At 37.5% G+C, this 14,837-nt stretch overlaps 1 protein-coding gene across 1 annotated transcript in view; it reads right to left on the bottom strand.

Annotated features, from left to right (window-relative positions):
* Window positions 1-9,769, bottom strand: part of LOC309491189 (A disintegrin and metalloproteinase with thrombospondin motifs 20) — a 125,652-nt gene extending 115,883 nt beyond the window's left edge. Inside the window, exons 1-2 of the mRNA XM_082160614.1 lie at window positions 9,431-9,769; window positions 8,099-8,430 (exon numbers count right to left, since the gene is read on the bottom strand). Of these exons, the coding sequence (XP_082016740.1) occupies window positions 8,099-8,430; window positions 9,431-9,524 (426 nt within the window). The 5' untranslated portion in view covers window positions 9,525-9,769. The remainder of the gene's footprint in view (window positions 1-8,098; window positions 8,431-9,430) is intronic.
* Window positions 9,770-14,837: the final 5,068 nt, after the last annotated feature.

The raw sequence follows: 14,837 nt of genomic DNA, 5'->3' as shown, positions 1-14,837 counted from the left end.
ATAAATAAATAAATATAAATAAATATTATAAATAAATAAAAATGTTGTTAAAAATTGACAAATGAATAGTAAACAAAATAAATATAAAAAATAACTAAAATAATAAAATATAATAAAATAAATAGAAATGATAGTATATATATATATATATATATATATATATATAAACATGAAAAGTAAAAGAAATAAAGACAAAAAGTTATCAAAAAAAAATAGTAAACAAAATAAGTTATGATATTAAAAATTAATAGTAAAACAAATAAATAAAATTAAATATTGTATAGTTAAAAATTAAAAAATATATAGTTAAAAAGAAAATAAATTGAACAGTACAATAAATAAATAAATAAATAATTATTAGTAAAATAAATAAATAAAAATGGATAGTACATAAAAAAGTAAAATAGAATAAATCTAAATAATCTAAATTAACTTAAATTAATGTTAAAAATATATATATAAAAACAATAAATAATGAGGCATAATGATTGACATTCCTAATGATCCTGAAGCCCCCCTGGGATCATGGTTTATCACCACGGCAACGCATTCAAACACAGAATTCCAAAGTCCTGCACACATTCCCAACAGGAGCCTTTGTACAGTCAGATCCGGAGCGCTGCTAGTTTGAGGATACTGTATGGAAAACATACCAGCAAATAATGAAGTGGAAGAATGCTTGTGTTTGCTTGAACGAATGGAAACATGTTTGACGTGAACTCTGTTAGTTTTCCAGTGTGTGTTCCACATGAAGACTGACGGATCATCACAATCTCTGTCAATCACAGCCTCGTCACTGGCCTGGTATTCGTCTTCCCTCGGAAACAAATGTCATTTCTGTCTCGTCCCACGGCGTGACCTTCACATGAAGAGCCTTTTCCACAAGAACACACTGAGTGTTGCTATTACATCACACACTGACTGCCAGAACACACCAGATCAAACACAAATGACACCGAAGAAAGGACAAAATCTCTACAAAAGGTGTCGTCGTCTGTGTGATTAATGCACTGTATATGACAGATCTGTGAGGAAAAGGGTTGAGTCTTGAGCATGTAGTTTTGAGTGACAGCAGAGACGAGTAAAAGCGTCTCGTTAAGATGATGTCACTCAACACACACGTTCATTAGGCCCGATTCACAGGATGAGAGAGTGAATATTTCCGTTTCAAACCTTTCTGACAGGCAGACACTCGCTCAAAGCCTTGGGGATGGAAACATGCAAATCAAACCACAAATCCCTAAGAATACTGTACGACGGACAGAAACACACACTGTAAACACACACACACACACACACACACACACACACACACACACACACACTTCGACTGTCCTTACAATTAGAGCTGCACAATTAATCGTTAAAAGATCGCGATCTCGATTCAACCCCCACGCGATCTTAATCCTGCATTTCTACGATTCTGCCAATGATATTCAACGAGATAACGCGCTAGGGGTGGAACAGATCGCAATAGATTCGGTTCGGCACGCATGTGATTCGCGGATTAAATGCTAAATTTAACCATCATAGAGTGAAAGTTCATAATTTGGACGTGTATTGACTTGCCAATTTACACATTCAAACAATTTTAATCGCGGAAGAAGAGCCGAAAACCGGGACTCGCGCGTTATATGTGCGCACAGCCACACACACTTGAAGCGCAGTGAAAGAGAGGCGCGTTTCAGACAGCGCTCGAATGCAGAATTGATTCCTCTTTCGCGTTTCCTTGCCCTTGAACGGACACATAAACACAAAATTGTCAACATGAATGACCATGTCGACAAGCATTCTCTCGTTTATGTCATATGTGAACAGCTGAGAAAGAAACGGCTATTTGTCCGTTTTTTTCGGTCCGTGCAGTCGGTCTTAAAGTGACAGCACACACTTAATATTATGTATACTGTTTTCTGTGTCATTGATTTAAATAAAACAATAAAATACAGTTTTAACAAAGATTAAACTATATTCAATTTATACAGTGACAAATGGTGTTATTTTACATTTAGGCTTAATTATTAATTTATGTACCTGAATATACTGTTAGACTTTGTAAACTTTGTTATTTAGTATTCATGTTATGTAATTTGTGTATTTGTTCTTATTTTATTACTGACTGTTCACTTGTTTTAAATAATGTGTGAACTTTATCAGTTAGGCTAGTAGTTTTTAATGTAGTAGCTATCGAAAAACTTCAACTGAGCTTTAAGTAATAAATGAAAAGCAAAGTTATTATAAACTTATCTCAATTAAACTACAGTATGAGATGGTAAAAAACAAAACTGCTCAATCACAAAGTACCAGCGGCCAGTCGAAACAAACGTCTATAAAAGCAACGCTATTTAACGCAACACCATACCCAAAAATGTTGATAGTGTTTCTTGCTAAGAATCTTTAATAGGTCTAGCCTGGCGTAATACCTTTGAATGTTGTCAATGTTTAATTGTCATTTTTTATTTATTTAAATATTACATTCTTTTTGTTTACTGCATTTATTTAAATTTGACTGAAGCAAGCGTTTTATGTCTTATTTTGTTTCTATCTTGTTTGGTAACCTAATGTTCAGGATTTGTAGATCTTTAAAATAATAAAGCTTTTCAGAATCGTGAGAGAATCGTGATCTTGATTCCTAGCAAAAAAAAAAAATCGCGATTCTCATTTTAGCCAGAATCGTGCAGCTCTACTTACAATAAAGAAAAAGCTAAACTGATGCTTTCAGATATTGATTGACATACGAGTTCATAAAGTCTGGCTTATATTGTATCACTTAGTGATAAAATATCACTTACTCATCAGTAAAGTACATTTCACACAGATCAAATAAATAAAGTTTTTAGGACCATTGAGATTGTTTGCATTGTGACATTATTTATCATAATAATTCAAAATCATTTTCTCTCCAAATTCGCATTAATGTGAAGATAAAATGTTTTATTGTAACTGTAAAGTATGTATAATTAATGAATATAAGATTTAAATGAATCAAAAAGTATTATTAAGTAATATATATTTTTACTGCAAATATTCTTCAATTTTCTTCAATTCTGCAAAATATAATTATATATAAATAATAATAATAAGTATAAATTAGGGTATAATGTGTATATAATACATAATATAATATAATATAATATAATGTAATATAATATAATATAATATAATATAATATAATATAATATAATATATAAATAGAATAGAATAGAATAGAATAGAATAGAATAGAATAGAATAGAATAGAAAGTGTATAATGTGAACATTTTATCTTCACATTTCATTAATGATTTTTGGTTGTACATATACAGTACATATAAAAATTCACAATTTAATATTATAATTAAAATAGATATTTAATGTTTAAATGATTCATCCATGTACTTTAGCATGACATTATAAGCATATTTCTGTATAGTTTTGCAACGGTACTGTACGTCTCCAGAAGAACGCTTCAGTTTTCCTGTAAATCCCTCGGCTCATGCCAGCTGTGGGCATCAGAGGTCACGCGAGGTCAGTCTCTCACACACACACACACACACACACACACACACACACACACACACATGCACATCTGTCCTGCAGGTTATTACGCTCGGGTGCGGACAGATGCTGTCGACGATCTGAGAGATCAGCGCACCTGACCATCTTATTCTTTAACACACGCGTTCTCTGCACTGAGGGATTATGGGTCGGTCCGTCACCTCACTGTCAGCGGGTTCTCTCTCATCCCATGATGCAATGCTTCTAACTACTAAAGTCTCTGTCCTTCTCTTTCACTGTCTAGCAGGACTGGAAACTAGCGGCTGCTGTTGAGATCTGAACACTGAAACAGTCAAACAAGCGCTGAAGAACGGACATCAGTCGGCCCTATGTACATCTTTCTTTCAAACTGAATCTGATTTCAAACCACATGTGAATGAACTGGGTGTGAACCGGGTGTGTGCAATTATAAACTGTTCACAGACTAAATGGTTGTTTGTTTATTTATGGTTAAGGGGATTTTCAATTGAAAAAAAATGCTTCCTCTTGACACTTTAACATAAAAATCACAATTTTCAAATGTCAAATAATGCGTTAAATTTGACAGTAATAATTTGTTTGCATTTTTACTTCTCTGATGACAAACTAAACAAACTTGAATTAAATATGGTTCAAAATCTCATTTTTAATCATTTTAACATGTTTTTTGTTCACAACTATTTTCATGGTGAGAAACAGGTTAAAATGTAGCAAAATATGAAATGATTTTTTTTAATAATATTAATGAAATTTATTTATTTTATTTTTTTTTCAACATTTTGAAATAATATTAATAATACTAATAAAATGGAATTTGATTAGTAATAATTGTATTACTAATTACCATTTTATTAGTAATAATACTAATAAAATGTAATTTTTTAATAAATTACCAAAAGTTTTTAAAGTTTATCTTCAACTAAAAGAAAAGTATAACATTAATTCTGTCCTCCTCTGGACTCTGGAATCAAAAATCTAGTTTAATGTCTATTTTAATAATAACTATTTTAAAGAAACAGATTAAATGTAGCAAAATACGAAATACGGAAAAAAAATGGTACTAAAAAGTTTTTTTTTACGTTTTTCTTCAATTAAAAAAAATCTAAAACTAATTCTGGTCTCTGGACACCATTAAAAACAATTAAAACAAAATGCTTTGGTTTTAAGTTTACATGGAAACAGCTGAATAGCAACTGATGCATCATCTTTATGTCTGTGTTGCGACCCTTCCTCGGGCTGTTTACGACTCGAGCGGGACGAAACACGTGCTCCTGTCGTCCTCTGAGCTCGGAGCCTGATGACGACCCCGTGACCTCATCCGAGACTAAACGAGCGCCGCCCTGCAGGGACTGATCACCTCTATTACCTGAGATCACTAATTAGCAGATGAGCGTATGCAAACGGGTCAGGAGCACATCCTCAGAGACGCCCCGAGGTCAGTCGGACGTTGAGCAAACGGACTATATTTGACAGACTAGACAGCTGGGTGTCATATGAACCGAATCACATCCGTTCATTCTGTCCCACACCAGTCACTTCTCTAAAATAACTAGCAGTCATGCTTACACACCCAGTCATGCCTTGAGAAGAATAACTCAACTAAAACAAAGCCTAATCCTCACAGAGAGAACTAATCCTGAATTCATGCAATTACCGTAATAATGAGCTTCCTGCTAGTAACAACTAGTAAAAAATATTTTTTTAATTCTAGTTATCTGCTGTGAGATCACAAAAAACAACCAAAATTGAAAAACACTCCATGTTACTAGTCCCCAGCCCATGTGTTTACCCAGACAGCATCATAGTGTCGGCCCAGATCCGGCCCACATCTGGTACATGTCCCCTGAGTTTATGCTCACTAGTCCAGTCCAATATAGGAGAACAAATGTGAACAACTCAACAAAACCAAAGCCTAATCCTCATAGAGAGAATTAATCCTACATTCATGGCGGTATTAACGTAATTACCCAGAAAGCAACATAGTGTCGGCCCAGATCCGGATGTGGGCCGGATCTGGGCCGAGACTATGTTGCTTTCTGGTTATGAATTTCCTGCAAGTAAAAACTTGAAAGTTGGAAACGCTCTGACTTTTACATATCTGTGGTGATATCACAAAAAACAACCAAAATGGAGCATTTAGCAACCTGTACATGACCAACCTAGATCTCTAACCACTAACCCTGAGTTTAAACTCACTATAAGTCTACCCAAGTCATTTAAACTAAAATAACTCAGTTTAAACATCCACATCTTTGTTGAACTCGCAGAGTTGAGAAACACTCTGACTCATCCCAGTTAACTATTGCGAAACCAAAACAGTTAGCAAGAAAACTACATGTCTAGATCTTCATCCACTAACACTGAGTTTACAGTAACTGTTCCAGTCCATCCAAGTCATTTCTCCCATCTAAAATAACTAACTTAGCAGTTTAAACATCCGCTCATGTGTCGCTTCCAGTCAAAACTAGAGAAGAATAACTAAAAATGGAAAAGTTAGCAAACACGAATGTTACCTGTTTCTATACCAACTAGTCCAATAGAAGAGAGAACAACTCAACAAAACCAAAGCCTAATCTTCACAGAAAGAACTTATCCTGTGTTCATGTAATCAATCTTTTTAGTAGTTTATTTTAGTATTCTAGTTTGTTTGCATAATTACACACTGATGTCACATATGCGCATTTCTATTACTAAAGCGCCCAATAATGATGTGAAAATCAGATGTTTTACAGATAGTGAATAAACTAGTCTTAATCATGTCACCTTTTTAAATAAACCTTAAAAAAAAGTTCTTTCAGCCCCTGATTCAGGGCGACTGCTCGGTTTACGCCGGCTTGTATCAGCAGCTCATTGGTTCTCCGCGAACGCTTCCGAGTCTGAACTGTTTCCTCGAGAACTGGTGACTCAAGAACTGTTGTAACCATTAACCCACTCTTGAACTTGAACTTGAACTACAGCTATTGGATCACTGTTATATTTACAATACTTTTGATTTCCCAGACAGCCACATAGTGTCGGCCCACATCCGGTAAATGTGGATTCAACGCGCACCAGATGTGTGCCTGATCTGGGCCAGATCTGGGCCGACACTATGTGGCTGTCTGGGTTTGCTTTTTAGCAAAAAACATCAGAAACATAAATTTTTCCCTTTTTATGAAACCCTCGGCACACAGTTTGCCTGAAAGACTGTGTACAGTTGGACCAACTGGAGCGCTGAATGAGTTGGCAAAAACGGCATCATAGGATCATATACTCCTGGAGATTGACTCATTTCCACTGACTAAAAGTGAGTTTTGATTGAGTAACTCATAGATCTGTGCTGTTCCAGACGGTGCAGTCCGATTTGGTGAATGGCTGCAACCAGTGCACCGAACTGAACCGAACTGGATATCACTAGTTGAAGTCAACTAAATCAATGAAATCTTCACAGAAAGATCTTATCCTGCATTCATGTAAGAATTACAAGTAGAGTTGTTTAATCAATCATTCTAGTAGTTTATTCTAGCAGTACGATATACCCAGCAAGCAATTTTGTATTTAAAAGACGTCTAATAAACGTCCAAACACGGCCCTGACGTCTAGACTAAAACAAGGCAAAATATGGGCTGTCAGTGAAAATGTTATAGTTGTCTAAACCATATCCCAAGAATAGACTAGTCATCAATTAAATAACAAAGAAATGAAATGAGTGAAGAAATAAAACCAAACACCTTGTAATCACTGTTGACTTTGCTTACATGATGGAATATCAAACATCTCACAAGTTATTTTGGCAAAAACGACATGTAACCAAATCCAAAGTTATTTTGGCTAGAAGTGTGTTACTCATAGCCGGACAGTATCGGGTCTATAGTTAACCTAGACGGTGAGATGACGGCTATTGCTTGCTGGGTAGTTTTCTGCTAGTTCGTCTTTGTTGAACTTGCAATTACAAGTTGAGAAACACTAATAATCCCATTTAACATCACAAAAAAAAAAAAACACTAAACGTTACTAGTTACCAACCCAGATCTTTAACCACTTACTCTGAGTTTATACTCACTAAAGTCCAGTCCATTCTCTCATGCCCTTGTTGAACTGGTAACTAGACTTCCCATGACACTAGCACAACAGCATCAGCTTCATCAGTTGACAGATCTTTAGTTTTCTGCTAGTAAAAACTGCTCACGTCTTTGTTGAACTCGCAATTACAAGTTAAGAAACACTCTGACTAATCCCAGTTAACTCTTGCGACATCATAAATAACAACCAAAACGAAACAGTTAGCAAACACTAAACGTTACTAGTTACCAGCCCAGATCTTTAACGTCTAACTCTGAGTTTATACTCACTAAAGTCCAGTCCATTCTCTCATGCCCTTGTTGAACTGGTAACTAGACTCGACTTCCTATGAAACTATCACAATGGCAGCAGCTTTAGGTTTAGGTTTAGGTTTAGCTATAGAAATAGGTTCCAAGGTGCAAGCGTTGAATAATTTTGAGAAACGTGATCATCTCCATGTAAACTTCAAAAACGTCAATCTGTGAAAACGCTGACGGCATTCATCAGGTGACAGATCTTTAACCTCCTCACTCTTGATACTCACGAGTCCCGTGCAGAGGCTGAGGACGGCGTGGTGTTCACTGCGAGCGTTGACGTGTCCTCTGAAGAAGCAGTGGCGCAGGTCTTCTCCGCGCTTCTCCTCGTCTCCCAGATGAAGCACCGTGTAGGACGGAGCGATGAATCCTGAATCAGCCGTGAGGTTGAGGTGAAAGGCCTGCCCGAACGCCTCGATCCGGTAATGCGCCCTGGAGATCTCGGCGTCAGCGCTACGCCTTCTCCTGCGGTAATGCTGTCGGTGCGGGAACGACTCGCCAAAATCATTCAAGCGCACCGGAGTGACGATCTCATACGACGACAGCTGTCTGATGAAGCTCTCTGAAACACAACACATCAGATCTTAATGTCAAATCAGGCTATGAAGCTTCTTTAGTGGCACTGATGGTTCCATGAAGAACCTTGAGAATCTTTCCATTGCATAAAATGTTCTTTATAATGGTGTCCTGTACAGGCTTTCCTGGAGCTCAAACAGTGGAGCGCTGGTGCTTGCAACACTAAGGTCATGGGTTCGATTCCCAGGGAAAGCATGAACTGATAAGAATGTAAATGTGGACCTTGAAATGCAATGTAAGTCGCTTTGGGTATAAGCGTCTGCCAAATGCATACATGTAAGTGTAAAAAAAATACTTTACTGGGAAACAAAAATGGTTCTTCTATGCTGAGAACCTTTATTTTTAAGAGTGTGTCGTTTTTTGACACTTGAGTGACTCTTAGTGTGCGATTCATCAGAGTGTGTTTGATTCAGCTGGTGTTGTGGAGCTTTGAGTGGATGTATGAAGTCAAGTTCACACAGGTGTCCTAACAGAGGAACCTATACAGAATCACACTAACTGACTAACCACAAACAAACACAATACTATTCAAAACTACATCTATTCCAATCCTACAAACTTCTCTATGTCAGTTGTTTAGATTGTAACGTGTGTTTGTGTATCTTTCTTTATGATAAATTGCAATTGCTTTGATTTTTGTTTTATCTAATGCAATGACATTCAGTCATTTTGAGTGTCTACATACTTTTTTGGGCTATACTAAACTCTTTAGAGATGCATAATATACTGCATACAGTTTGCAACTGAGGTGTCATTTATAGTGACAATATTTAGAATGCCAAACATACACAATTAGCCTACACAATATATAACATCGTACTAATCTGTTTATATGCACAAAAATACATTTTAAAACAAAATGATACTTTAATGTCATAGAAACCAGAGCAAACTTCTAAAAGTGCGTATATAAGCTATTGTCCAGCTGTAGATTAGCCTGACGCCTGTCTGAGCTGGTTTCGTGGTGTGTTTTGTGAGAGTCTTACCTTGTTTGTGGTGGAGTTTGTACGTGTGCGCGGTGCGTAAAAGCGCGGAGAGGTGCCACACGAGTCCCAGCAGCCGGAGCGCAGGACCCCGCATGATTCCCCGGCCTCTGCCTCTCTCTCTCTCTTCGGTTCCCCGGGGCTGGAGCGTGTCTACCGGCTCTCCTCCTTCTGCTGAAACACGATCCGATCCGCCGTCATTCCGTTAAAACCTTCGCTCGGACCCGCTCATCTCGCGCACGGAGCCGCGGCTCTCAGTCAGTCGGATCGGTGCCGGCGGGCTTTTTTTTTTTTTTTTTTGCTCGCTGGCTCTCCATAGGACACCCCCCTAAACACACACACACACACACACACACACTGAGGCTCTTGTCACGCCCCCCTGCTCTACTGCAGACTCTAGACTCGACCACTGAATCAAAGCACGTCAGAGTTCATTTCACTGAGACATAATAAACCCGCAGCAGTGACTGACCGCTGACAGAGACCCGTCGATAGAACACACAATAAAGATCAACACAATCAGGTCACCGCTTTACATCTTAGTAAATCAATCAAATCAAACTAAGTTTATCAAATGCTCAAGTTTCTGACAGACAGACAGACAGACAGACAGATAGACAGATAGATAGATAGATAGATAGATAGATAGATAGATAGATAGATAGATAGATAGATAGATAGATAGATAGATAGATAGATAGATAGACAGACAGACAGACAGACAGACAGACAGACAGACAGACAGACAGACAGATAGATAGATAGATAGATAGATAGATAGATAGATAGATAGATAGATAGATAGATAGATAGATAGATAGATAGATAGATAGATAGATAGATAGATAGATAGATAGCCAGACAGACAGACAGACAGACAGACAGACAGACAGACAGACAGATATATATATAGATAGATAGATAGATAGACAGACAGACAGACAGACAGATAGAGAGATAGATAGATAGACAGACAGACAGACAGATAGATAGACAGACAGATAGATAGATAGATAGATAGATAGATAGATAGATAGATAGATAGATAGATAGATAGATAGATAGATAGAGAGATAGAGAGATAGAGAGATGTAATGAGGAAAACTAACTTTCCCACATGTGTTAGTAATCAGAGAGGAGTTTACACACGCTTTACTGCATACAGTCGTTCCTCTCGCTTTTCATTCATGTGTTTATAGATGTACAATTAGCTGACAATAGCATTCTGACCTGCATATCTTTCTGTAATAATCTAATTATTATTCTTAGTTCAATCCAACATATTTAAGAATGCATATAATCAGAATAATGAGCAATGAATACATGTTCATCAAAAACACAACATGATTGTTTAGATACTGTGATGAGCTCATACGTCAAAACTGAGGGAAATCATTTGCCATGTAGGTTAAGATGTAATCAGTTTAATTCATCATTAATTCATTAATCAATTCTGTCAGTATGATTCATATTAGCGCAGTAAAACACTGATTGCTTTATCTGGTTCCTGTGAAGTTAATAACTTAACGTTGCAGTTAAAAACTGTAAAGATTCCAGAACCTTCATTCTTCTGAGCCGTAAATGCATTTTATGACAGGAAAGAGATATGAGTTATGAGATATGAGATATGAGATATGAGATATGAGATATGAGATATGATATATGAGATATGAGACACGTCCCATTGGGAAGGTTATTACTCTTGTCCTTGAGGAGGAATATGCTAAATGTGTCCAAGATCCTGACTACTAAATAAACAGCTTTGACAATAACAGACGTTCAGATATGCCTTGATTATCTCCGATCCCTGTGAGATGTGCAGTGTGTCTCTCCACATGTGTGTCTCTCCACATGTGTGTCTGTCTACATGTGTGTCGCCCCTCGGGACACTTATTAGTGCGCATTAAACGTGCACTTGTTCTCCCGCTGGCTTTAAAATCCACATCTCACACTGTGAACGGCCTGTAAAGTTCCTAATGCAACACATGTGAAGATGATCATTAGAGAGACATAATTATAACACACACACACACACACTCAGTCACACACACACACACACACACACACACACACACACACACACACACACACACACACACACACACACACACACACACACACACACACACACACACACACACTTGGCAGGATCGTGTTCCTCTGGCACGCTGTTAAACAAATCTGCCTTAACAAATTTACACAATAAATCTGGTCTGCAACATGTTAGTGATATACAGTGTGTTTGGACAGTGAAGTGCATGTGTAAGATGATCTCTTTGGCTATCGAATGCAATTTTTCAAATTCCTTGTGGGCATAAACACACTCTAACACACTAACACACTCTAACTGCTTTTGCTCTTAGAATCCTGAAGAAGAAACATTCACATCTAGGAACCGCTGAAACCTCCGAACTTATGAATTTCTCCTGCATAAAACTTTCTTTAATATTTCCCGGCTGAATTGCAGAATAAGTTTCAGTTTTTAACTTGAACCCTAACACACCCACAAACGGTTTCCCAGGGTCCTGCTGAGGGTCACAGGTCACTCAAGGGGTCAAAGGTCAAGTGAGAGGGTCGGAAGCTTGTGAGTGTCCCACAATATGAGTCCCAACATGTGAGTTGATGGACGAAAGGCCTTTGTCACGCAGTCAGTGGAGCAGAGACACAATGAGCCCTACACATCCGATACAAGTCCAGTCAACGACGATTGCTAATGAGCATTTTCATGCATTAGATATGAAATATCAACACAGGTCTCATATGTTTTAAATATACACTTTATAAGCTAAATTTTTGATTATAGATATAAATATAGATTTTAAATGACACAATGATATGAAGCCACATTGGCTCCATTAGACTAAGTGATCTGCAGAGAGTGTGTGTGTGTGTGTGTGTGTGTGTGTGTGTGTGTGTGTGTGTGTGTGTGTGTGTGTGTGTGTGAGTGAGTGTGAGTGAGTGAGTGTGTGAGAGAGTAAGTTTGAGTGTGTGTGAGTGAACGATAACTATAACTATATTATCATCCAGACTAGAGAACAATATCGTTTTGTTTATTATAAGCGCTGCAGTTTTGTCGTCTGTCGCTTTAAAGTGTTCGAGCTCTTAAAGCAGGACGGATTCTGATTGGCTCTCAATGTTTTTATCGTTCATCATCTGGAAAAGTTGGTTCCGAGGCTACGTTTACACGTGGCCGGTTATTTTCATAAACGGACATTTCTCCCTCTCTGTTTTCAGAAAAGTGTTCGTTTACACAAACCCGTGTATATGCCGTCAAGAGCATGCCAAGCCTGTAGGTGGCAGTGTAACGAGAAGCTCAAGCCCATGTTAGCCAATCAGAATCCTGAAAATATAGGTTGCACCTTTGACGCAGTGCAAGTTCTGTCGCATTCTGTGACATCGACTCCATAAAACTCAGTTTTTCTCAGTTTACATGCAAACGTGCCTCTCCACTCTGGCCGGAGTTTTTAGAAAGAATCGTTTTCAGAGGCGAATTCTCCGTTTGCGTGTAAACGAGGGGCACAACCGAAGGGAAATGTCTCCGTTTTTCAAAATAACCATGTACGTGTAAACGGGGCCTGAAAGAGATTCTAGTGATATCGTTTCTCTGTGCCGTTATCGTTATAGTTGTGCTGTGGACACTGCTCTTCTTAGAACATTATCTATACCGTTACCGTTATGGTTATAGTTATCGTTCTTGGTGTAAACGAGCCTGTACTCTACTATTTTTGTCTCGTTTTCCAGGGTACAAATATTTAAACATTCTTAAATCAATCTACATTCACCCAAAATCCATCTATCAACCACCCGGAGCACCTCAGAAACGACTAACACCACTTAATACAAACATATATTTTCCTGCTATTTGATCTGAAGCCGTTTTGGAAGTTTTGTTTGGTGTTACGGCTCTTGCTCATCTCCTGAATCGCAGATCCTCTTCTCCACTCGTCTTCCAGCTGAAACGCTCCAGCGATCGGCTCAGAGTCACGGCTGGCTGGTGTTTAAAGCTGTCTGCGCTCGTTTACATATGGAAGGCTCTGACCCCGAGCTCAATGGCCACAGTAAATATGTGCTGTTAACATTACTGACACACCTTCCTGCTTTTGTGTGCTCGCTATTTAAGCTTGTGTTAATGATTGACCCCGTTAAACGCTTCGGACAATGATTGTGCAATGATGCAGGGCAGCTTTGCATGATTATACATCATATTATTGACCAAATAAAAGTAAAAAACTACCAGAACCAGCTCTATGCAAATATTTTTTTTAATTTCCCAATTTAATTTTAAGTAAACATTGCATTAATTAGGAGTTCATTTAAATTCAGCAGTAGTGTAAATGCTTTAGTTATCATTAAATTATTATATAAGTATAAATTGTTAAATCATTTTAAGTAGTTAAGTATTTCCAAGCACTTTGCTAATTCGTTTATAATTATTATGCATAATAAATGTCAAAAATGGCACACACAAAAAAGCTTTCTAATTGACTGGCTAAATTATACACTTTATATACACAAATATAGGCCTATAAATGTTCAAAAGTTTGGGGTCAATATGAATTTTTTAATTATTGTTCAGTAAGGGTGCATTAAATTGATAAAAAGTGACTTTCTATTCATCAAAGAATCCTAAAAAATAAAGTGCATCACTGTTTCCACAAAAACATTTACTTTTTTCAACATTGATAATAATCATAAATGGTTCTAGAGCATCAAATCATCATATTAAAATGAAGGATCATTTGACACTGAAGACTGGAGTAATGATGCTGAACATTCAGCTTTGATCACAGGAATAAATTACACTTTACTGTATATTCACATAGACAACAGCTGATTTACATTGGAATAATATTTCAGAATTTTACTGTATTTTTGACCAAATAAATGCAGCGTTGGTGAGCAGAAGAGACTTCTTTCAAAAATGTTTCAACCCCAAACTTTTGAACAGTATATACATAAGGTGAATCACTTTCTCAAAGAAGAGCAAGACTCCACCTATATCAATGTAACACCCTTAAAGTCCATCATAATTCAATTATGAGCATCTCTAGTCCATCTTTACTGCGCTGTGATCACCTGCAGACCAGCAGAAGCAGCGTCCATATGCGTCTGATGTACATCAATGGAGCCTTTACTACTGTACAGCGTAACCGAAGAGTGGGAGCGTTTCCTCTCTGATTTACCGCCCGCAGAACTGACTCCATTCCCGTCCTCTGACCCCTCCGTCACCCGCAGGACTCCAGCGGCTCCAAGCTGTAATCGTAAGAGTGATGTACACCTCAAGAGGGACAAAACGTCATCATGACGCTCATACAAACACTGAAACTGCAGGAATGACGTGCCTGACGAAGATGGGAGAGTAAATTATCAGGAAATTGTGAACTAATCCTTTACGTAAATGTCTCTTGAT

The sequence above is a fragment of the Leuciscus leuciscus genome (assembly GCF_965113295.1).
Source record: "Leuciscus leuciscus genome assembly, chromosome: 25".
NCBI classification, from domain to species: domain Eukaryota; kingdom Metazoa; phylum Chordata; class Actinopteri; order Cypriniformes; family Leuciscidae; genus Leuciscus; species Leuciscus leuciscus.
Note: the sequence above shows the minus strand (reverse complement) of the source record. Positions and strands in the feature narration are given on the sequence as shown.